Source organism: Triplophysa dalaica, chromosome 2 (genome assembly GCF_015846415.1).
Source record: "Triplophysa dalaica isolate WHDGS20190420 chromosome 2, ASM1584641v1, whole genome shotgun sequence".
Taxonomy (NCBI): Eukaryota; Metazoa; Chordata; class Actinopteri; order Cypriniformes; family Nemacheilidae; genus Triplophysa; species Triplophysa dalaica.
Genome location: NC_079543.1, coordinates 5488858 through 5512563, shown reverse-complemented (window position 1 = coordinate 5512563; position 23706 = coordinate 5488858). Strand labels below are relative to the sequence as shown.

General features: G+C 37.9%; 1 protein-coding gene across 4 annotated transcripts in view; it reads right to left on the bottom strand.

Annotated features, from left to right (window-relative positions):
- Positions 1-669: 669 nt before the first annotated feature.
- Positions 670-23706, bottom strand: part of sh3pxd2aa (SH3 and PX domains 2Aa) — an 83366-nt gene continuing 60329 nt past the window's right edge. For 3 of the 4 annotated variants that reach the window (XM_056766907.1, XM_056766915.1, XM_056766932.1), the window contains 7 exons: positions 15103-15216; positions 14751-14834; positions 11610-11727; positions 10218-10597; positions 9512-9561; positions 9289-9408; positions 670-8647 (listed from right to left, as the gene is read on the bottom strand). In XM_056766907.1, the coding sequence (XP_056622885.1) occupies positions 6704-8647; positions 9289-9408; positions 9512-9561; positions 10218-10597; positions 11610-11727; positions 14751-14834; positions 15103-15216 (2810 nt within the window). In that variant the 3' untranslated portion in view covers positions 670-6703. The remainder of the gene's footprint in view (positions 8648-9288; positions 9409-9511; positions 9562-10217; positions 10598-11609; positions 11728-14750; positions 14835-15102; positions 15217-23706) is intronic. The other variant, XM_056766924.1, reaches the window with a different exon arrangement.

Below are 23706 nucleotides of genomic sequence, written 5' to 3'. Positions count from 1 at the left end.
CTGAAAACAGTTCTCGAAGTGCAAGTTATTAAAAATTGCATCATACGCATTTGTATTACATGTTTAGTCTGTAGGCATGCTCGAGTATTACCAAAACAATAATGGCTGCCTCTATACCGTGTGTTTGTGCTGTACATGATATCTCTCCAGCAAAAAGTATATTTATTGCACTACTACAACCAGCAGAGACATAGTATACACAACCTGTTAACACACATAAGCCCACAAAGTGTATTAAAAACACTTTTAGCTTAAAACAGGGGATGCGTATTTGTTTTGTTTTTTATATATAGCGGTTTTAGTGGATCTATGTACAGTATATAAATGCAGATCATTTAAACAACGGTGTTGTGTTTAAGTGAAACTTTTATAAAACGCAAACTAAAAGCTTTTCCGTTTTCTACTCCATCGTTGTCGTATAAACATGCTCTAAGTGCATGTGCTCATTGGGGGGCACTGAAGGAGGGTCGATTTACCCATGGCACCATTCAAGCTGCTGCTCAGGTCAAATGGAGAACACATAAAAATGTTGTCAATTCAACAGAATAGCAAACAAGAAAATGCTCAAAATGTAATTAATAACTTATTGTGACTTCTCTGTGCATACGGATCTGTAAAGATGTGTTCAGCTGTAATTGTGTAGTCCATTAAACAAACACGACATTGAAGTATAAGAACAAAGAGGATACATTTTATTGTGTTTTTATTTGAGACGATGCAAGATACAATGTAAACATAAAAAGGTACAAAAACAAAATGTAGAAAAAACACAAACAAAGACCTTGCTGAAAATTAAAAGCTGAAGATTTAGACCACCTTTTTTTAAGAAATGCATAAAAATGTAGAGCTTGCTGAACATAATATAATATCAATGCAGGGCTTTCGATATTTTCTAGGGCACATTGTTTTATGACAAAAAGGCTTTGCACATATCCACCCAAACATTCGTTGTCCAAAGGTGTGTAGCATATGATTTAGTTAGACAGCCCCCTACACTCGGCCTTGACCTGTCTGAGAGTTCGCCGAAGGTTGAAAAATGATTCAAACTCTACTTGAGGGGTAACTGGATTACAGCGACTCTTTTATTTGCTTTATACATGAGTTCATGTTTATGACCACCACTTGAGAAAACAGTCTGTAAAGTGAGCACACGACAAAAAAAGACCTCAATAAGTGTAACTTTTAGAGAAGTGAGCAGTTCACTAAGCAGTTGATTGCTTTTAATTGAGATGTTAGTCGCCCCACGTGCTGTTGTTTTGGTGACTGTTCATTATGAGAACAGAAGTGTTAATTAAAGCAGACAGCCAAACATAGTCGGTGACAGGAAACATCAAGAGATAAGATCCCCGCAGCGTGTGCCAACGTTGACCTCATCTCATAGAAAGAATAAACAAAATCACACCCAGCTGCCTTAAGTCAAATCTCTATCCTTCTCATAATAAATGCAAATTAGCAACATTATACAAATTAAAACCTACCAAACCCCCCCTAGCACTTCAAGCATCAAAGCATACCGCACAAACGGCTTTCACCCAAATCCACAATATGAGCCTCCTCTAGATCCCAGCTATAAGTCTACGCAGATAGCACATACCTATGTAAGCTGGAAAACATCTGCTGTGTAAAAACATCCGATAAACGTCATGCATTCTAAATTATAAACATCTTCTAGATGTCTATATGACATTTGACAGGAACCGTCTCATAGACGTCTTGCAGATGTAAATGCAAACATGAAAATAGACGTCACACATATGTTTGTGTGCTATCAAGGTAATGGACTAATGAACAGATCAGAATTTTCTGTTAACAAGGGTACCTTCTTCAAACCTTAAACTGACAGATTTCCACGTATTTCCTGATAAATATCGCGACAACCAACGTACATTTTCACAATTCCTGTTTCACACCTAAACGACACTTGAGCATCGTATCGACGCCTCTGTAAATCAAACCAGCCGCAGGAAGCGCAAACGATTCCTCCTGATGATGTTATTACGCCTCGACATGCTGTTAGCCATTAGAGTCGCTCTCAATCTATCACTGCATCTGATCCGAACCCCCCCCGGCGACTCGACATCCACAATCAGTGTGACATTTGTATTCACTGCGAACGTTTTCCTCGACATCTGTATTTAACCGACTGCTCGGTAATGTGATTTCACAGCGACTCGACTCCCGACGGCACAGTGGGTGTGCTGGTGGTGAGAGGTCCTATTCTCTTTCTCACATTCTGTCACAAACATTTTAATTGTTTTAAGGAGGTTTATAGCGGTATCGACAGAGTCTCCAAGGCCCAGCGTGTGCGTACTGAAGTACTGTGAGATGTTTGCAGAAATAACAAGGGACGGTAAAACTTTTTTTTCTCCAAAGCTTGACTGAGAATATTGTTGATAGTGTTGATAGGACATTTTAATGCACCATTTAATCAGCCAGTGAATATTTTATAAGTCCATTACGACCGTATTTGAGACAAACTGACAGTATTCCCGTCGAACCAAACAATACATAAACAATCTAGTCACATTCACTTTCCACCACAAATCCCCACACAAACCACCTCAATACATGGAATGCCCTCACAATATTTTACTTCCTAACAACCCAGATAGCACAATGCATTGGGCTTACGTCTATTTGACATCTACATTTACATCTGCAAGAAATCTGCAATACACAGTTTGCTCATCTGCAACACGTCTCGGAGACGTCTGAACGTCTGTAATAAGTCTGCTAAAGATCTGGAGATCTACTGCGTAAAAACATCTGCTAAACATCTTAGAAAGAGCAGCTGTACATCAACTCTAAATCCTAAACATCTAACAGACATCTTCTAGATGTCTATATGTTGTCTGACAGCATTCAACTCCGAGATGTGTTGCAGATGAGCACACTATGTATTGCAGATGTCTTGCAGATGTAAATGCAGACTTAAAATAGACATAAACTAGATGTATGTGTGCTATCATGGAATCCTCTCTTCTGATTCCTGTTTTATCCTAAAATAGCCCAGCTAGCACACCGACGTCTGTAAGACGTTGGCTAAAGATCTGGGAAAGATCTGCAGTGTAAAAACATCTGCTAAACATCTTAGATAGAGCCGTTTTACATCCATTCTAAATCATAAACATCTCACAGATGTCTAGACGTAGCGTGTTCAACAGAAAAGAAAACACAAAGTAGATAAGAAACTATAGTACCAGATATTAGAAAGCTAAAGACAGTTCCCTCCTCAAGACAGGCCCTAATAACGTTCATCATTTTCAACCGACGTCAAACTCTCTGTACATGTAATCAATCCTTATGAAAACAGAAGTCATAAATGCATTCTAAATTCAAATGGCTTCAAACCAGAATGTCAGAAATTGTGATAAACCCGAGTTATAATACGCAGTGACACGTGACTTGCGAGGTATGCAGTCCGTGTTATTTAAAGATGTGGGAAATTAAACCCGGATCCGCAAACGATATTACGTAAAAAAAATTACACCAATTATGTTACACCAAACGACAATGATACAGTACTGTATGCGTGTCCTCGCTGTTGACAAATGGGATTTAAGAACGGGAAGTCGTGTTCACCATGGCAACGGTTGAAAGAAGGGGCGGATGTCAGAGAGAACGTCAAGCACTTGGCAGTGTGTGACGTGGAGCTCACATGTACTGTAGCTACTGCTGGTTTGCCCCAGTGTCTTTAATTCTACTACAGAAAAATGAATATACAATTAATGAGAATTTTTCCAACAGTCTGCATGAGCTTCTGGGGTCAACATCTGACAGAAAGTTACAGTAGATTAAAATGTGAGTATCAATCAGGGGGTTTACCATTCAGAATAATGTTTTAAATGTTTTAAAACACAAGGTGGCATGAAGTGCTCACATTGAAGAAAAAACAATGGGACAAACCAGGCAATATTTGTCACTTACTCCAATGACAATTCAAAAACCCTTACATATTTAATACTTCAATGGTGAGATGGCTGTTTTCTATTGCACATTTTCTTATTCCATCTGAGTATGTCAAAAGTGAACAGGAGGGAAAATGCAAAATTAAAACACAATACTGAAACATTAAATAAATAAAAAACATAATGAAACAAAGTTAGCGTAACACATGTAATGCGTGAAACTAGTTTCCCTTGTAAATTGTATAGGCGCAAATGAAGAATAAAGTAGACGCGTTAATGGAGTTTCTCTTCCATCACAAGCACTGCGGTGTAGTGAGTCAACACATTTTTTATAATGCCTTCGTCAAAAGGGGCGTGAGAGTGCAATGGCACGCTTTTTTATTATTGAAATCTAAAAGCACAATTGCATGTATTTGTACTTTGAAATTGCATTATTGCTGTTAAGATTGTTTACCAACAATTTTGGACCAAACATAATATTTGAGATCCCCATATAACAAAGAACTTATGGATACCTGAAGTTTTTTTACAAGTATCATTTTTCTTATAATAAAATCAATGTAATTTATAACCTGTTATAAGAGGACAAATTATAGATATTTACAGATAGCAATTTGGTTGCTTTGTTATATAGTCTTGTGGGTGGAATTTATGCTATTTCCAATTGTATTGCTGACTTTGACTTCCAATGAAAAGATTTGGAGGATAAAAAGTAGAGAAAAAACTCCAATAATGTAAAAAATCTGGCATTATAAGTGGCTCAATAATGAGAAAAGAAGCGCCCGTAGTTGCTAAATGTGCAGTAATCAGCCTCTAAAAAAACATTTTCCATTAAAAACAAAGCTAAAAACATTTTGCTGAATTAATTTGAAACTTCAAGACATCTGCTGTAATTAACGGAGGCCAAAATGAATAGACAAATGACAGCATTTTAGGAAAACAGCTACGATTACAGCAGTAGCCAATCTTTCAACATCAAGTTTTTCGAGACAGCCACCAATGGCAAAATATTATCTAACATTACAACATGTTTTTTAAGACTAAGAATTTAAAATATATTTCTATGAAAATTATAAATAAAAAATAACTAATTTCGTTAAATAAATTACATGCTGACGAAGTGCACTGCATCTTTAAATCGACACATTCTTGCTCTAAGGAAAATGCTTGGATGCGTCGATTCACAACAATTGAACTACTTCATTCATCATTATTGTCCATGTGTGATCACACAACCACGAAGCAAACAAGACAAAATAAACTACTATCTTCTTAATAGAATATAACTGCAATCTAGCAGGTAAATTAATGTTTCAACTGTTTAACACTATAATACTGTCCAGCAGAAAACAAAATTAAAATATTTGTAGTGCTGAGCCCGAATAAGAGCTCGCCCCGTTCATTAGAAAAATATTTCAGCAGTCTTGAACATCAGCTGTTTGACGCAGTTTTCATAAATGTTATTTAATTGAATTAATTGCATTTGAAGAGGGAATGAATCGCTCGAGCTTAACAACCTATGAAGAAGATTTGACAATGGACTACGATACCAAGAGTCTGCAAATCTGTTCTAATATCTTTGTCAACAGAGGCTAAAAAAATTAACTAAACGTCTTTAAACTGCCTATCGAATAACTTTAGATTCAATACTGCCCAGCAATATCTTAATTCTTTAACCTTGCATATCAATGTGCTTTTCTTTGGGTTAAAAAAGATCAAGTGATTCCAGATAAAACGATTAAATAAACTTTGTTCTCGGTTCTGAAACCTCGTTTAGGTTTTGCTGAATACACCCTATTTCTCTGCACCCATTAAATAAATACTAAACGTAAAACAAACTATGTTTTCCTTTGGTGTGATCACATTTTGGGCTCAATGTTATTGTTACTACTTTCCCTGGGATAAAATGTCATACAATACGTTGATTTTCCAGTCCTGATTTGCGAATCATACTACTAAGCACGTACAGAGCAGAAAAATCTTTAGTCCTGATATCTGAAGAGTCTACATTTATCATATAACTAGAAACAGTAGGACCGGATGCACTTTGTAAACTAAACGTGGGCTTAAACCCAATATGAGGTGGTCTATGCATATCCGCATGTTGTTTTCACAGACTGTTTTTCTTTAACATCTTTTATTTGTTCAGACTGTTGAGAATTCGAAGAATGGGGAAGATAAAGAGACAAACGTAATGACACTGTGTGTCAGGGTGGAGGGTGTCTGTTTGGATGTGTTAAGATGTTACAAGAAAGCAGAAATACATCTCTAAGGAAGATATAAAAACACAAACACAAAACAATTTCCATAAAAAAACTGGTTTTAAAAAATGACAGTCAATTAAAGTTACGCTTCGTTTTTTTTGAGTGTACTCAATGCAGGACAACACTGTTGGTCTTCCTGTTGAACATTTTGCTGACACTTTTCTTGTTTGAGAGTGCTAAAGACTTGTTTTGTTATGCACCTGTGCTTAAAATCTCTTTTGTTCAACGCTGTAACAAAAATATGTTTGGTGATTTCTGTAGTCGTTGGCCTATGGCACTAAGTTTGGTGTTGATTCACTGGTGTTTGACTGATTCCTCTGGACATTCAGTGAAAGATGTTTAAAGGCACCCATTTGGCATAAAGTTACGGCAGGTATTTTGCTAAACATTCACCTGCATTTCTCTAGGTTCAATGTAAACCCCTTTTTTGAAAAGGCTCCGTCCTTTTTATTTCCAAGCAAAGTCTTTCAATCTGTCTCTCTTTTTACATTTCGATTACAATTGTGCATGTCTAAAACCAGTTCAAGGGAGTTATTTCTTTCTCTCCAGATAGTTAGATGGCACCCATCCTTTACGCCTGTGTAAGCTATCTGCAACCTGGCAGTACCACCATCCGTTAGGATTCTTTTCTAAAACTTCGAGACTGGTACCCTCAGAGAAACCCATGGTTTCTTCGTCACCACGGTAATCAGCGATTGACACGTAAACTTCTCGAAGGTTGTTGTGAATAAGATGCGTCTTCTCGATGGGCTTGGGTCTTACAGTAGACACCGGTATTCCATTCCTCTGGCCGATTAATGGGCTTGAACTTCCAACGGGTGCAGTAATGATGGTCCCAGCCCTCACCCGCACGTCGGTCACTGGCTGCGGTCGAACGGCAGTGAAGGAAGAGTTTCTTCGTACGCCACCTGCAGACCTCGTGTGGTCACCTGCTCCCAGTGATTCATTCCTCCTCAGGGATCCCGTGTGAATGTTGGTGTCCTTCAGAGGCTGGGGCGGGGACACAAACACAGACTGAGGTCGCACCGCTGCTTGACGGATGCCATTCCGCATCCGCACGCCTGTACCGTTCAGCATTGCAGTTGGTTTACCGAAGCCCCCTGGTGGTTTGGATGGGATTGGCGGACTGGGATTGCTCAAGCTCCTCAGGTTCTGTTGATTGAGGTTGTTTAGGGCCTGGACGCGCTGCTCGTTCTTCTCAAGGCTGTTGGATTTGTTGGACCTACTAAGGTCAACAAGAGGACTATCACGGACATCTTGAACGCCTACGTTGTGGAGATGATTGACAGCCTCTAGGTAGAAAGTAGGTGCCCAACCTTCCTCATCACCCCAACGGATGTACCACCATCCGCTTTCCTGTTTTTCCAGGACCTCCACCTCAACGCCAGCCGGAAAGCTGACCTCAGACTCCTGTGCTCGTTCGTAGGCATCTGTGGTTCTATAAAATGCACCTTCGTGGTGTGACTCTCCATCTCGGCTACCTTTAGAATATACGCTGGAGAGATCGGAGGTACTTCTCGAGGTGATGGAATCTTCAGAGGACACAATGGATGCCGCCTCTGAATCCTCTCCACGTACCACACGGATAGCTCCCTGCCGGAGGCTGCCGGTGGGACGCAACTGACGGCGTAGGCTGCTGATATCCATCCTTTCGGGACTTTGCGGCTCCGACTTTGTAAGGAGAGGTTTGGGTCGCACCACTGGTTTGGGCCTAGTCAAGGGACTCTGACTGGCCCGGATTTCCACATCTTTGCGCATGACGGGCTCTCTTTTGGGATTGCGAACTGATTCGTCTGATGATGACCTGGGGCTGTGTCTCTCGGCACGGCCAAGAGAATGACTCCTGTTTAGGTCGGGGGGAACCTTTCTGAAGGGTCTCCCTCCTCCAGGAGAGACAGAGGAACTGAGAGGTTTACGTCCCAAAGTGAGACTCCTCGGGGTGTCTAAACTGCACCTGCTTGAATCTCGAGAAGAGGAGAAATCATCGGAGGAGAACCTAAACCCTTCGTTTTCATAAATCACCTCCTCTTTATGGACGTTCTCCAAAGAGTTTCTTTTCCTCAAGGGCGAGGTCATCACTTTCAACAAAGGAGAGGCTTTGCCAGCCTGCGCAATCCTTTCTGCTGCTGCTGGATTGCTTTTGATCTCAAACTTGGGTTTTGGGTCTGGTTTCAGGGGATGTTCCAGTTCGGCCTCAAAGCCCATGGCAGGAACATCGTATTCCGGCTCCTCGTAGGGTACACGCTGAGTGGAAGATTCTGGAGCTTTAGAAGCAGAGCTGCCCAGAGAAGGTGAATCCTCTGAATCCTGTTTCTTGATGGGTGGAGCAGGAGGTGGAACTTTGGGGCGGGTGAGTGTGCTGGTTCTCCGGCTTAGATTGGGTTTCTTGCGTTTATCGATGTAGGAGCAGGGTGCCCAACCCTCCATTTCCCCGATTTGGACATACCACCAGCCACCAGAGTTCTTCTCTATGACCTAAAAAGCACATCATAAATGTTTAAATAATACAATAGCATATTGCATTCGTTTCCAAATTATATTATCAGCATAATAAATTGAGTAAAAGGTAAATTTAATAAAATTATTCATTTCGAGTTTCTTTGTATGTGGAATGCAGAGTTGGCTTAGATACCTCATATTTGTGCGTGTTAGCCTAGCCTGATCTAAGAATGTTTCAAATGGTTTTAATGAATGACAAAGAAAGGGAAAAAAAAATATTTTGTACAAAGTTAAAGGATTAGCTCAACCAATTATTATTTAATCACCCTCATGAAATTCCAAACAAGACTTTCTTTCCTTCTTTGGAAGAACACAAAAGAAGATATTTTGGAGAATGTTGCAACCAAACATTATTGGCCCCCATTGGGTGCCATAGTATGAACAGAAAACCACTGAGACATTTCTCAAAATATCTTCTTTTACGTTTAATAGAAGAAAGAGTTACAAAACAGGTTCTAAAGAACTTGAGGGTGAATAAATAATGACATCATTTTTTTGGGGGGTAAGCTAACCCTTTAAATTGTGAACAATATACGACATATTTTTGTTGTATATAAAACATAATGAAAGATTAGTCTGTAAATACACAGTCAAAGCAAGAACATGTGAAGCTTTACATCAGCCTTTTGTCCTCCATGGAAGCTTATGCCATCAGAGATGCTGGACTGGAAGTCTGCAATGGTGTAATACTCTGCTTCCACACTAGGAGGCTCTGGAGGTTTGGGCAACTGGAAGGCCTTGCGAAATGAAAAGCCGTATAAATATAAGTAGCGAATAAATAATTATTGCTGTCTATGAATTTAAAATCTATTAGATCAATTTCAGGCTCTGATAACTTACCAGATTTGTCTCTCTTCGTGGAGGGGGTTTTTGTCTGAGGTTTGGAGATCCTGTCATTTAAATACAAAACATTGTTGAAATGTGTCCCTTTGCTCAAGAGTATGAATATTATTAGTTTAATCAAATCTATCTAGGACTTTTAAGGTAGCAGGAATACAATATAAATAAGATCATTTAATTTAATTACTTGCCTTAATTCTGTCAGTCTCTTGAAAGTAATCTGGGTATCTATGTGTTTTATTTAGTATGTGCATCTCAACACAACAAAACATTTAGGAGACGTGGTATGTGTGTATTATTACAATCTTGGGATTTGTTAGTTGTGTTTTGTATGTATGGGATTAGATAAAACAGCAGCAAATACAAAAAGAACTACGTGTGGAACAGGGACGCTGAAATTGTCAACTCATTATCACAGTACACAACACCCAGACAATATGTTAGGAAATATCTGTTTACCACATAGAAAAGTTACCTATGGCATCAAGTCCTACATGTAAAATAACAACAATATTAACATTACTATGTAAGATATCAAGATTATATTACTATTCTACTTGAATATATCTTTATTGTAATTTATATATTTTCCCAATATAAACAATAAATATCAGAGCAACATTAGATTTTTTCCCATCTCTTTTAAACATTTGACTGTTCTATAGTATCATTTTATAAATATTAATTTGACTTAACTAACACTTACCTATCTCAACTCTATGTGGTGCTACCCGGGCTATAGCAGGTGAGCCCGGCTCTGCCCTGCTCTTGTTCTCCTGTAGGGCGGCGCTAGATCCAGACCCCACACCTAAACCGCTGCCCACTGCGGGTGCCCCTCCAGCCTCTTGGGCGTAAGGGATTGGTAAACTGATCTCGCTCTTGGAAATGTGGCGCTCAGGGGAGGTGGGTTCTCCGTCCGTTTGAATGTCCTTCTCGCTGACAGCCTTCTTGTTGAGGAGGTTACTGATCTCCATGATATTTCCGATGATCTCAACAGGGCCTGTCAGAGTCTTCTTCCGCGGGGAAAGATCATCTTTCAGCTTCTTCAGGTATGAGGCTGGGGCCCAGCCCTCTTTTCCCTGATACCTGGAACGCATTAAACAGGACCACAATTATGGGCTGGTTACACAGAGCTTTTAATTCTATTTATTTAGTGACAGATCTAAACAAGTTGTGTAGTTTGTTTAGGAAGATAAAAAATTGAAGCACGGACTGTTGTAAAACAAAAAAGTATACTTCAGGTTCAGGTAAGTATACTTAAAGTACAGTTCTCAGTATGCTTAATATAGCAGGTATACTTAGTATACTAGCAAGTATACTCATATCAATTTATTTTGATTCTTGCTAGTAATTGAAGGATACATTCGACATTCAGGCATAGATTTTGCTATTTAAAAAGCATGTACTTGCAAGGCAACATATTAAAAAAACCTGTATGTTTTGTTTTGTTTCTATTAAGGTAATCATTTTTATATTTGACGTATACCCTTTAAAAGATTTGAAGTACATTTCACATTGTCTACAATTCAGGTTCAGTTTAACTCATGTTTTATTTACTCCAAAGCTGTGCCACTTCTAAAGCTGACTTATTACTATTTAAACTTGAACATGTAGGTTTATAAGAAAGTTTGTAAAACTATGTTTAAAAAAGTATTTAATGCCTTAGTCAAAAGAGTGAACACAATGACAAGCCAATGCTTAAAGCGCAAATTCATCCCATCATTCAACCAGACAAGTAATTAGCTATTTTCCTCCTGACCACTAGAGGTCAGCACACTCTATGTTTTCAATGACTGAAAGCTCTGCTTTTGACACCAACACAAGACATTTCTGTCCCAAAAGGGTACAGAATGTGTTTATGACATCAGCATTGGCAATAAACGAATAGATTATTACTAAATGCGGTCCTCTAGGGTGTTTGCATTTAAAGCTTTGCATTGGTATGTTTTTCTGGTTACAGAGTGGACCCCAGACACATTGCAACATGGGGTTAGTTGTAACATTCTCATTAGGATGACAGATTAGAGAGTACTTTTTTCCATAATCATATTCTTGAATATAATGTAGCACATTAAAATGAGAGGAACTGATGGATTACCTGATGTACCACCATCCTTCAAGGTTCTTCTGGATGACCTCCACGGTTACTCCTTTCTCGAACGCGATCTCATCTTTTCCCTGACTGGCATGCGCCTGAACAGTGACATATTTCTCTTCTGAAAAAAGAAATAGGAATGAGAGTGTGAAAATGTGTTGACATGTTGATGTGTCATTAAACTATTGTGCTTTAATGGCAGTTTGACAATGTTTCGATAGGCATGCTTATAAATGTTTTAAAACTTTCAAATCTCCAATCTGTGACTTACTTGGTATAAAATTAGCCCAAGCAAGACTGGAGTTTACAGTAAAACACTTTCAAAACTCACACCATCACCAAAGTCACGAAAACACAGTCTGTTATTAATTCTGAACACAAACAATCTCCAGAAACCAATAAGCATGCTGAAAGGAATCCACCAGAGAAATAACAACAAGACTCACATCTCTACTCTTTTCCTAAATAAATAAATAAATATATAATATGGAGGGCAATTTTATGATAACATCTTGTATGATAACAACATACTTTATGTATTTAATTATTTACGTATTTAAATACTTAAATACATACATATTTAATATTTTAATATTTGTAATAAATCATACTTATATCTTATACAGTACTATTCATAAAAGAGACGAAATTATGTCTGTAGGCCAACTCTTCTTTTATTCCCATTTTATTATGAGTAGTATTAATATTCACACTATGAATTTCCCTTTTCTCTCTCTTTTTTTTCTTATTAGGGTGATATACGGCCTGGTCTTGTTCTTTATGTTTCATGAGATTAAGCCAATAAAAGAAATAACTGATCAGGGACAAATTTTATTAAAAAAAATATTTTAGAGCCCTGACGGCTCTTGAGGTGCATACAGTATTTTCTTCACCCAAATCGCACATAAAACTTAATTTAACAATGTTTACACACTACATATCTGTGTTTAATATCTAGATATCGAACTCTGCTGTCTTGCTGCTAGACAGAATTTACGGGCAGCTTATATCGACGCTATAAAGTTAGCTTTAGTGACAAAAATTTGAAAGAAAGTGTGTTGATAAAAGATGTATTATTAGAGCAAAAAGTGTTGATACAAGATAAAAACATAAAGAGAGATAAATGTAATGGTTCTCCTTTTTCTAAGAGGAGAAACACAGTCTGTCAAAAACAGACGAGATGAAGTCAGGCCAGTTAGTCACTCTCTCTCTCTCTCTCTCTCTCTCTCTCTCTCTCTCTCTCTCTCTGTCTCTCGCTCGTCACATTTCTATCAACAATTTCCTGATAGTAAACACATTGGGAAATCTGCTAAACGGACACGCAAATGTGCACAGAGAAGAAACACACATATGATCATCACATGCGAGTACACAAAGATAAGACATTAATATGCAAATGAAGAAACACCAAGCCTGAACTTCTGACCTACATCCCAAACTGTTTATAAGACTCAGAAAAAAACTGAACCAAATTATAAAAGTAAAACGCATCATAATGAGAGACTTAGGTTAAAAAAGGGGTACAAATAGTACAAAAATTGAACGCCTCTAAATTTTCCATCAGTCAGCAGTATTTTCATAGGGAACCGATCTGGATACTGGAAAACCTCGGCTCGATCCAAAACACATTAGATTGGTTTTGCATGCACTTGTGTGCCAACAGACTTTTACAAGACAAGTTCTGCCTCTGTGACCGAGAAAACTGCTGCTGTATATTGAAGAAAGCTTAAAGAGAGAGAGATCACAGCCACATACATCATTCCAGACATACTGAGCTCGCTGGAACTCACATAAATTCACTGGGGGACGTTTTGGGGGCGACGGGGGCTATCTGGATTGAAAAAAGTTCCCATTGCGGATTTCAGCCATTTATGGCATATTTAAAGTGACAGTTCACCCCAAAATAAAAATGTGGTCATATTTTTTATCATGTTGCTCCAAATTCATATTGCTTCCTTTTTTAATGTAAAACACAAGGACTATTAACTATTATACAAAACTACAATCTTTTCTGCAGAAGAAAGTCATGCAAATTTGGAGGGTGAATACATTTTTTGGATGAACTGTCCCTTTAAGTCTATTTCAATGATAGTGTTAGGAACTATCCCTTTACCGAGCTATAAAAAAAATCACAAAAACTCCATGATCGAAGTTGCTTTTCTTGTTTATAGAGCGACGTTCCTCCTGAAACCGCCGTCTGCTCTTTGTCTCGGGACCAACCGTCCACTGAATCATTAGTATGTATACAGTAAAAACTAACAGGATTAGAAAGCAGCCGCACACTGTAAGCCACCGGTAGAAGCCCAGATCCAGACTTTCCATTGTGGGTTTCCAACGACATCTTAAATGATTCAGAGTAAAGCATGAAGGAAATAATGAGGGAGAGACACGCGGCCGCAAAGCCGCGTCACAGCCAATCCAAAACTTCCCTGTCCCAATCTACACAAGCACCCACCAAAAACATAGAGAAAGAGGTTACATATCCTTAGTTATGCGGATTTTACAGAAGAAATGAAAACTAGAAGTATAGTTTTTGGGTGGAAACTCTGGTCACCATGGCACCTATCAAACACCCTGTAAATACAGTATGGGATGGATATATAGATAAAATAGATGATAGAAAGATGATAGATAGATTAGATTTCTCCATAGAGATTCATTTAGCATACAAACATTCAATCCCCCATTGGTCCACACATAGACATTTTGTTCTGAATCTATTTGGTTAAAATAATAAAAAACACTTATTCTTAAAGGGAAAACCTTTTACTCCATAATTATCCAAATCACCCAAATTGCAGGATGCCAAAAACCGGATGCTTGCGTCCACAAAAGGTCTTTTCCTTAGCCAGCTTCACCCTAAACAACCAATATTTTTGATTCATATACATACACTCATACACACAAATACAGATGTGAAGCGTGCAAAGTAAAATAAAGATTTTACAATGATGAAACAGGCCACCCAGCATGCCTTGGGTGCCGGATCCAGAAATTGTACTGGGGGTTAAGATTACAAAAAGTTGCATGAAAGAGATCATTACAGTGTAACCCCGTAGAAACAAACAAACGCATCATGCAGATTGGTCACACACGTCTGCATGCGATCACATCCGTGGGATGCGAGTTTGCGTGCGTTTTCACCTCGACTCTGTTGGCGGTTGACTATTCCACCTAGCGTCCATCTGCGGTCCAGCCTCTTCAGATGAGCCTTACGCCTCTTAGTAACTGACGCGGTTAAATGGCAGCGGAAAAAGAACACAGACATGACAAACTCAGATGAAGGGAAACATTGATATTAGTGTAATGGAGACGCATTATTACATGAAAGAAAAAAACAGCTGTGATTGGTTAGGAGGACTCCTGGCTACGACATTTACTGTAAAGCAATGGAGGAGTTCGATTAATGTTACTGGATTTTGGCGAAGCACATGGACCTACATGATGAAATATTTACAGAGCTTATGAAACACCCTCTCAAAAATAAATCAAATACCTTCTCCTGATCTCGATGTTCCGAGATCCAGATCATCTCTGGTGCCGCTTTGTGAGTCCAGATACGTGGCAGGAACCCAACCCTGTTCTTCAGCCGTGCTGACAAACCACCAGCCTACAACATGCAACATAGATAAAAAATAAGTACTTCGTCCACACATAAACCTCAGTGACAAAATATTACTAATAATGTGATGATATCAGAGCCAATCAAACCCTGACAGAAACATTGTCACTATTACTAAGATGATATTACTGTTAGATAAGATGATGCATCTGTGTGGTTTATAAACATTAAGAAATCCCTGATGCACATACATTTGGTTTGTACTGATCTGATCTGATGGGAGGTTATGTTTTGGAATGCACAAGAACGCTCGCTCTGGTGTTATTTAGTTTCAAAGTGTTTTTGAATTTGAGGAATTCCTGTGTGACATTTGGGATCAATTACACTTCGCACTTCCATAAATAACAAAGATGGCGACTGTGCGTGTGTTTTTAGAAATACTCTAGAGCTTGGCATAACCAGAAACATTTACATGCATCATAAAAATAACCAAACGCTGGATAGAAATGTCTTGCTTATTTTGATGCTTATATTAATGCTTAATTTATCTTATTTTAATGTCATCATGATGCCTCAGATGTTTGATCAGGCCCTCTAAAGGACCCCAACCCCCTGGATGACAAAGGCTGTCCCAACATCTTACGTAATGATATAGTTTATGAGCGTTAGAGCTGTGTACATGTGTTTTTGAGCAATATAACCTCTTCAATAAAATGATTTTCCTCTGGCTGTTCTTCATTAGTTTATTGTCCGAACACATTATGTGCCGATGACTCTCTGTAGTTTTAAAAACAAAAAACAAACAATGATGGCAAGAAAGGAAAAGCTAACCGCAAAGAAAAAAAAGAATTCTACCATTTACACTAAGGCATTTCACAGAAGCTTTTATCCAAAACGACTTACATTTTACATGTAAAATATGATACATTTTATCCGAGTATGTGCAATCCCCTGTGGGATCGAACCCATGAACTCTAACCACTGAGCTACAAGAAAGCAAAATCCTTTTGAACAAACTGGTTGCCATGGTAACAGTGTATCAGCTTTGACATTGCATTTGATACAGTTTCTTAGACAAGAGTGTTAAATAATACAAAAGTTCCGGCATAATTCAACAACGAAGCCCCACTCAACACAAATATAATGTAAGAAAAAACTTCAAACACACGCACAAGCACATGCATATGTTTTTGCTTGTGCAAACACTTGGAAAACACATTAGCAATGACTTCATCTAATGGAAATACAGTTACGCTTTATAGCCAAACACAGTTCGATGTGTAATCATGGCTGTCAACCACAACCCTGTTAAGTTCTGAAGTCTGTTCTCTGTATAATTCAACAGAAATAATAAAGAAAATTGCATCTTCCCCAAAACATTTTTGGGGGTGCAATGTGCCTTTAAGGGACCTGTTTGCAGGCAAATAGCTGCTGGAGGACAAATACAAACTGAGATCTAGTGCTACATCTGTGCCAGCCGAATAAAACACTGCTTATATACAGACATCATGACTTTTACATTAACATTTATCAGACATTAAGAGACTGTTTAATTGTTTTATTTATTAACAATTTATAGGCATGTGTTCTGGTAAAATAATAATTTTGTTTCATTCTGTGAACAAATAACAATATGTCTACCAAATTTCAAATAAAAATATTGTTTCTATTTGCATTTATTTGCAATAAATTAAAACTGGAGAAACAGGTCAAAACAACAGAAAATATGCTCTGTATTTTAACAGACCTCAAATACTGCAAGGCAAAATAAGTTCATATTAACTTTTAAGCAATGCAACAGTAATATGTGTATTGTTCTAAATAATTTTTTATGTGATAACCTTCATTTGTGTCACAGTTTTCAAGTGTCTTGTCATGCTGTCGGTCTAACACATTGCTGTTGGATGACTTTATGTCACTCCTGAGGTTTGAGTTTGTTAAAACACAAAAGACACTGGACTGGAATGGACACAAAACCTCTAGAAATGATGATTAAATTACATTGGAAGGTTTTTTTTCAGTGGCTATATATATAAAGTATATAACAATAAAGTAGTCAAATCCACAGGAGCAGAACTGGCTTTTAGACAGACTGTATATACTATATACCACCCTGACACAGCAACTTTATACTGTATCACCCGTGTGTGTACAACAGTGAGAGAACTTAAAACAGTTCGTGGCCACCCTGCCTAACTGAGCCGTCTGAATGACATACTGTTTCCTTGTTTGCTCCCACCAGGAACCATCTACAGCCGGCACAGAGGGTCAATTCAATCAAAATGCAAAACGGTAAGGCATGCAGTTCAGCCACCACAAAGATGCTTTTCATCACCATCGCCGGGTGTAGATCACATGTCTGTGTGTGTGCTACAGGTGATGTGTGTGCTTTGGGACACTTTTAAAGGTTTCAAGACAACTTAAAAAGATTTAAATCAGACCTTTTTAGTGCATTTCAGATACCCGACTCTGTTCCAAATTCCAATTTATCAAAAAAAACTGTGTATGCTGGATTAATTGTGTTTTGATCCTGGTTTGCTGGTTTATGCTGGTTCTGAGCTGGTTTAGGCTGGTGAGGAACCAGCATATGACATTCTTAAACCAGCTAAGGACCAACACATGACCAGCTTAAACCAGCACAAACCAGCATCAAAACATACCTAACCCAGCATAGGCTGCTTTTTTTCAACAGGGATGTTGCGTTCTTTACACAAAACCGAATAAAGAAGCATCTGGTGCCTGAGATACAGGTGGGCTTCCTCTTCAAAGCAAAACTTCCAGGCCGTTTCTGAGAAAAATGTTGGTGAACTTGAGAGCGAAAACAGGATAATAAATCTTGATGTGGTCTCTTTGACTGCATATCTGGCTCTGAGAAATGCTTCTGTTGAAAGCTGCCTATGGATGCAATGAATTTTGCCGGAAGAAAGGTACGAAAGAGGGTTTTGAAAACATTTCTCAAATCAACGTTTCTGCAGCTTGGTTTGGTCCTCCATAACAAAGATTACCATAAGCCCTTTAGGGTTCAAAGGTTTGGTTTAGGGTCACATGAGTTTTAATCTAAAAGTGCTTTCAATATATATAAACTGTTTTGTTGATATGGTTGATTGTACACTTAGTCCTCGTTGTCATCCATATCCAAATTACTCATTTCCTCTCTTTAAATATTTTTTTTGTCATATAAGACTCACACAGAATCACAATACAGCTGTTAAGTGTGGGAGGAAAAACCAGAGCTCACAAACACACTAAACGTGTTTTCACACACTAAACCTGTTCTTTTCTTTCTCATGTAGCTCTATAAGAAGTTAACATTCTGACAAAACTGTGTCAGAGAGTATTTACTGTAGATGTTAACACAGGTGTACAACTTTTCACAGGTTGTGAATGACACTGGACACAGCTCTTAGTTTTCTGAAGTGTGCCGTAGTGACTTGGATAATCTGAAATCGACACGTTACATGTAACTAAAATGAAAGAGAGAAATAAGTCAGATGATGAGTGAGTGTGGCTGAACGAAAGAGAGAGAGCAGATGTTTGGCCTGCACATCAAAGCTGCTGCAGTCTCACCACACATTCCCTCTATCCAAACGGCCGAAAGAGGAAAAGACAGAAGAAAGACTTTCCTTTCTCTTTCTTATTTTAGGAGCTGAAGTGGAACGCAGAAATGCCTAATTGACATGAAACAAGGACGGTTGCGACGTATGAAGATTACCATATGCGTCGTAGAAACATCTTATGTTGGAAGCTATGACAACAGTGACAAGACTGAGAGAGAAAGAGAGAGAGAGACAGAGAAGTGAAGAAATGTCACATATACATATTGTTTTTATTAAGCTCACACTTCAAATTCATGACACAAATAAACCAAAAAACTGCAACCAGTATCTGCATATACAAAGTGTGCATTGCCATTTATTCATTTACACTACAAAGTCTACAAAATGGATATGCAAATATATTTTTTGCGCAATCATTCATTTAATTAATCTACTACATCTCCTGACACATCCAAAAACTAGACTGTTGATAAGAAAATGAGAAAATGTTTATTTTTAGGTGTACTGTCCCTTTAAGATCAATTTTATGTATATCACCAATACATTAGAATTTATATTGTATATATATTTTGTAAATAAAAGCAGGAGCTGCTCTGATCTGATGTTGAATCTCTGAAATGTGATCTCACTATGGAAATTCTCATTCATGTTTTGGACAAACAGAGACACTATATTTATTTATTATTAATAAAAATAAAATACACTTGTGAAGCCATAGAAGCCTCTACGACTTGTATTTACTGCATAAAAATACTGTCTATAGCTGTGAAAATACAGAATACTTTAAGTACATTTCAAACATTTTTCCTTAATGCAGGGTTGCAGAGCGTCTGGCTTGTTTTCGGTCACCCACAAAATCTTTCCTGAAAAGCTGAAGTATCAGGTTTAGGACTAAAGACCAAAATGGGTTTTGCGTAATCTGACAAAGCCGGAGGCAAATAGAGGCTCTCTTTGGTCTTAGCTTCAAAGGCTGGTGATGTAGACCGTTACATATCGCTGTTCTGAGATCAATGTTGTGGTTTGGATTTGCTGAGGAACAGCTGCTCCTAGATCAGCATGAGCGTGCTATTTTATTCCCTGGAATTTTCTTCCTGATTCGCGGACCAGAGAGTGTTGTTTTCGAAGAAAATTTGGCTGGGGCCGCTTGTTCTGTTTCCTCAAGAAATTAATTGGTAAGAGAATGACAAAGACCATGTGCACGAATGACATGAATAAAAATTCTTTATCTTTGTCCATGTAAACAACCATGTGATTCGCCAAAAAAAACTAGTAAAAGGGACAGTTCATCCAAAAGGCAGATGTCAATCTTTCAGACTTTGTTCTGTCAAAGTTTTTGTATGCAAAATTTAATCATAACATGATTTTCACAGAGGAAAGAAAGTCAAACAGTCTTAGAACAATATGAAGGAGTGTAAATTCAGAATTTAATTGTCAAAAAAATTTAAGAATCGCAACAATCCCAGATTAATCATTTTAAGGGAATAGTTAACCCATAAATTAAAATTCTGTCATCATTTACTCACCCGAAAGTTGTTTCAAATCCTTTCTTTGTTTTAATTAGCACAGAGAGAGATATTTGGAAGAATGCTTATAACCAAACAGTTCTTGGACCCCATTGACTACCATAGTATAGGAATGAATACTTTTCCATTTTTTGTTCTGTTGAACACAAAAGATGATATTTGGGCAATGCAGAATATGGGCAAACAGTTCTGGGGTACTTTTGACTACCATTGTCATTTTTCCTACTGTTGTAGTCAATGGGGTCCAAGACCTTTTTTGTAACAAGCATTTGTTCAAATATCTTACTCTGTGTTCAACCAAACAAAGAAATGATTAGAGGTGTGGAACAGCTAGAGAGTGATTCATTCGTGACAGAGTTTACATTTTTGGGTGAACTGTACCTTCAATTGATGCATTTAATTCGCAATTCGACGATTTTGCCTCAACGTCGGCATATATGTATGAAAGAATTAATTGCTGAGAACTTTGCATACGGATCTTAACATGGGTTAAGTCAAACTGTTTTTTATTTTTGCAGTTTCAATTTGTGAAATTTAGTGGCATCTTGTGATAAGATTGTGAATTGCAACCAAAGGCTCACTCCCCCCGTCCCCCCTTTCTTTTGAAACACTACAATAGCTGAAACAGAACTAAGATGTTACCACAATTTCCCTTCTGTGCCGAAGGAGATACAGTAGCCTATTAACGAAACGCCCTCTGTAAAGCTTTTGTCCGGTACTGCAGAAACAACATGGAGAATTTCAGGTAAGGGGACCTGCAGTGTATGTTTATAGATATAGCTCATTTTAAGGTAATAAAAACATCACGCTGTAAGATGTAAGGTCTTTATACACCTCTGAACACATAGTTATGTATATTATATTGCATTTCTGTCAATAGATCCTCCTAAGTATCACACAATAAACCTATAAATATTTAAATATTAAATGATTAACTAATAAAGATCCCCAAAGCTATAACACTAAGCTTCTTTAAACAACACAAGTTTGAACTATTTGGTCCAGGTTCGGCAAGGGTCTCCAAGGACCAGATCTCCAGCAGGAGCAAAGCCAAGACAAACCAGCCGCCCTGAGACCACGAGCAGCTCTGTATTGATTCTGTTTCAGTGAATGGGGGATTGCGACTGAATGAATGGACCCAGGGGAGAGAGAGGCGAGCGGATGGGAGAGAACCTTACAGTATTGATGGCAGAGAGCAATTTTCATAGTGAGGCATTGTTCAGAAAGTGCAGTGTGAAATGGCTGCCCAATGAATATTTATCTAGAATGATTTCAATAAAAAAAATTGTATGTTACCAGTAAGATGTGACAATATCAGTATCCGCCAACATTAGCATCCAACACCCTTAAGACTTTTCAAACGATAGTTCATGCAAAAATGGAAATTCTTTGATCATTTCCTTCTCAAAATTGGTCAACCAATGCTTATTACATTAACTTGAATTCACATAAATACAATTAATATCACCATTCACAATGGTTACTTGTGGTATCGGTTTGGGAAACGTGGGACACAGTGAAGCTTCTGTAAGATCCCGAGGCCCTGCAAGATCCATTAGTCTATTATGAAACTCGGGACAAGGGGGCTTTTTCCATCCCTACCTCTCCATGAACCAGAGAAATGTCAAAGCAGCGCAACGTATGCCAATATTTTCTTATAAACGTAACATTAGAAAATCAACATAATATTAACTATTGGTAAAAAATAAACCCTTTGACAGTTGTTTTGTACTATATACTAATGTGATGTTGAGTTATGGAGTCTCCTGAATTTGCAGGATGGCCAGAATTCTTTCATATCAAGAAATGCTTTGGGCATTTGAGGAATTTGACAGCGAAAGACGGACAGAAGAATCACAACAGGAGTTGGCCTAGATGTCTCTCTGATTCCTTCCTCATTTTCTCACTCTGCATCTTTTTCACAACATCACAAATCTAGTGATTCACGTGCTGGCAACGTCTGGTTTATTTCAATCACGTCCATCGTCTCTAAACTCAAGTTCAGCTGACACGCTTTGTCCACACTGTGAAACAGCTGGAGTTCCCCCTTGCCTAAACAAACCAAGACTCATACGCCTCGAGTCTTTTTAGTAACACATTGTCTTATCTGAAAGCAATCTACACCAAAACAGTAAATGGATAACTTAAATGTAAGTGTTAAATAAATCTAAAAGGTATCGTATGTTAATATATTATAGCTTCATCTGCTAATGGTTATTCAGCAGAAATTCACATTGCCTTTAGAATTTTTTGCTTAAATCAAGCTAGTATTACAATTTGTCCCAACTGATTATTTTAAATTTTGACCAGTTTTTAACTTTAATTAAGTTTGAAATTGCTTAAAGTGACAGTTCACACAGAAATATAAATTCTTTCATCATTTACCATCTCAAACCTGTATGACTCGCAGAACACAAAAGAAGATATTTTAAAAATGTTCTCAAATGGCACCCGTTCACTTGCATTGGTTTTTAGTCCATATAATAGAAATGAATAGGGTCCAGTGCTGTTTGGTTACCAACATTCTTCTAAATATCTTCTTTTGTGTTCTGCGAAAGAAAGAAAGTCATACAGGTTTGAGATGACAAATGGGTGAGTAAATGATAACAGAGTTTATGAGCAAATGATGACCGAATTTTATAAATAAAGCCAATTTGATTGTACTTAAAAATTCTGTCATTCACCTTCAAGTTGCTACAATTCTTTATACATTTCTTTGTTCTAGTGAACACAGAGAAAGATATTTGGAAGAATGCTTGTAACAGATTTGGAAAACCTGAGGGTGAGTAAAAGATGACAGCAAAAAATTGTATTCCTCTCAATATTTTGTAATTATAATTGTACAACAGTACCAAAATAACCCCAAAGACACATTTTACACTATCTTTTGTGCACAACTTTCATCCTGACATCCAAAATTTACTAGCCAAAATTGTTGCCCCACGCAATGTCTTATTTTCGCCATTGTGCAAACTAATAAAATGCAACTCAACCTATATGCATGAGTTTATAACATGAACGCATCCAACATCAACAATGACAGGCAACACACAAACGTCTGAAAAAGTTTCCAATATCTAAAAACTTTGTGCAAGGTAAATTTTTCTTGAGGACTGTATCCACATTAGAATTCAAACTAAATGTTTACTTTATACTGACATATACACCCCGGCTACTCCAAACAGTGTTACTGTCAAATACTGAATACCCAGTTTGTTTGTGAATTATTCTTCAAAATTCCCTAAAAATCTTTGATTTTATCTGTTTTCCTCCCGAAAATATGATGCTAGATCTTCGTTGCCTACTTATCGTCGCTAGTTCTCTGGTTTGCAAATTTTCTAGACGTTAAACAACAAGCCCCTTACCCTAACGCGCAATACGCTGCGATGTTTGGCATGCAAGACAAAGTTCAAAACACTGAAAGAGTCAACATGTTCAGTCTATCCAGTACAAAGCAA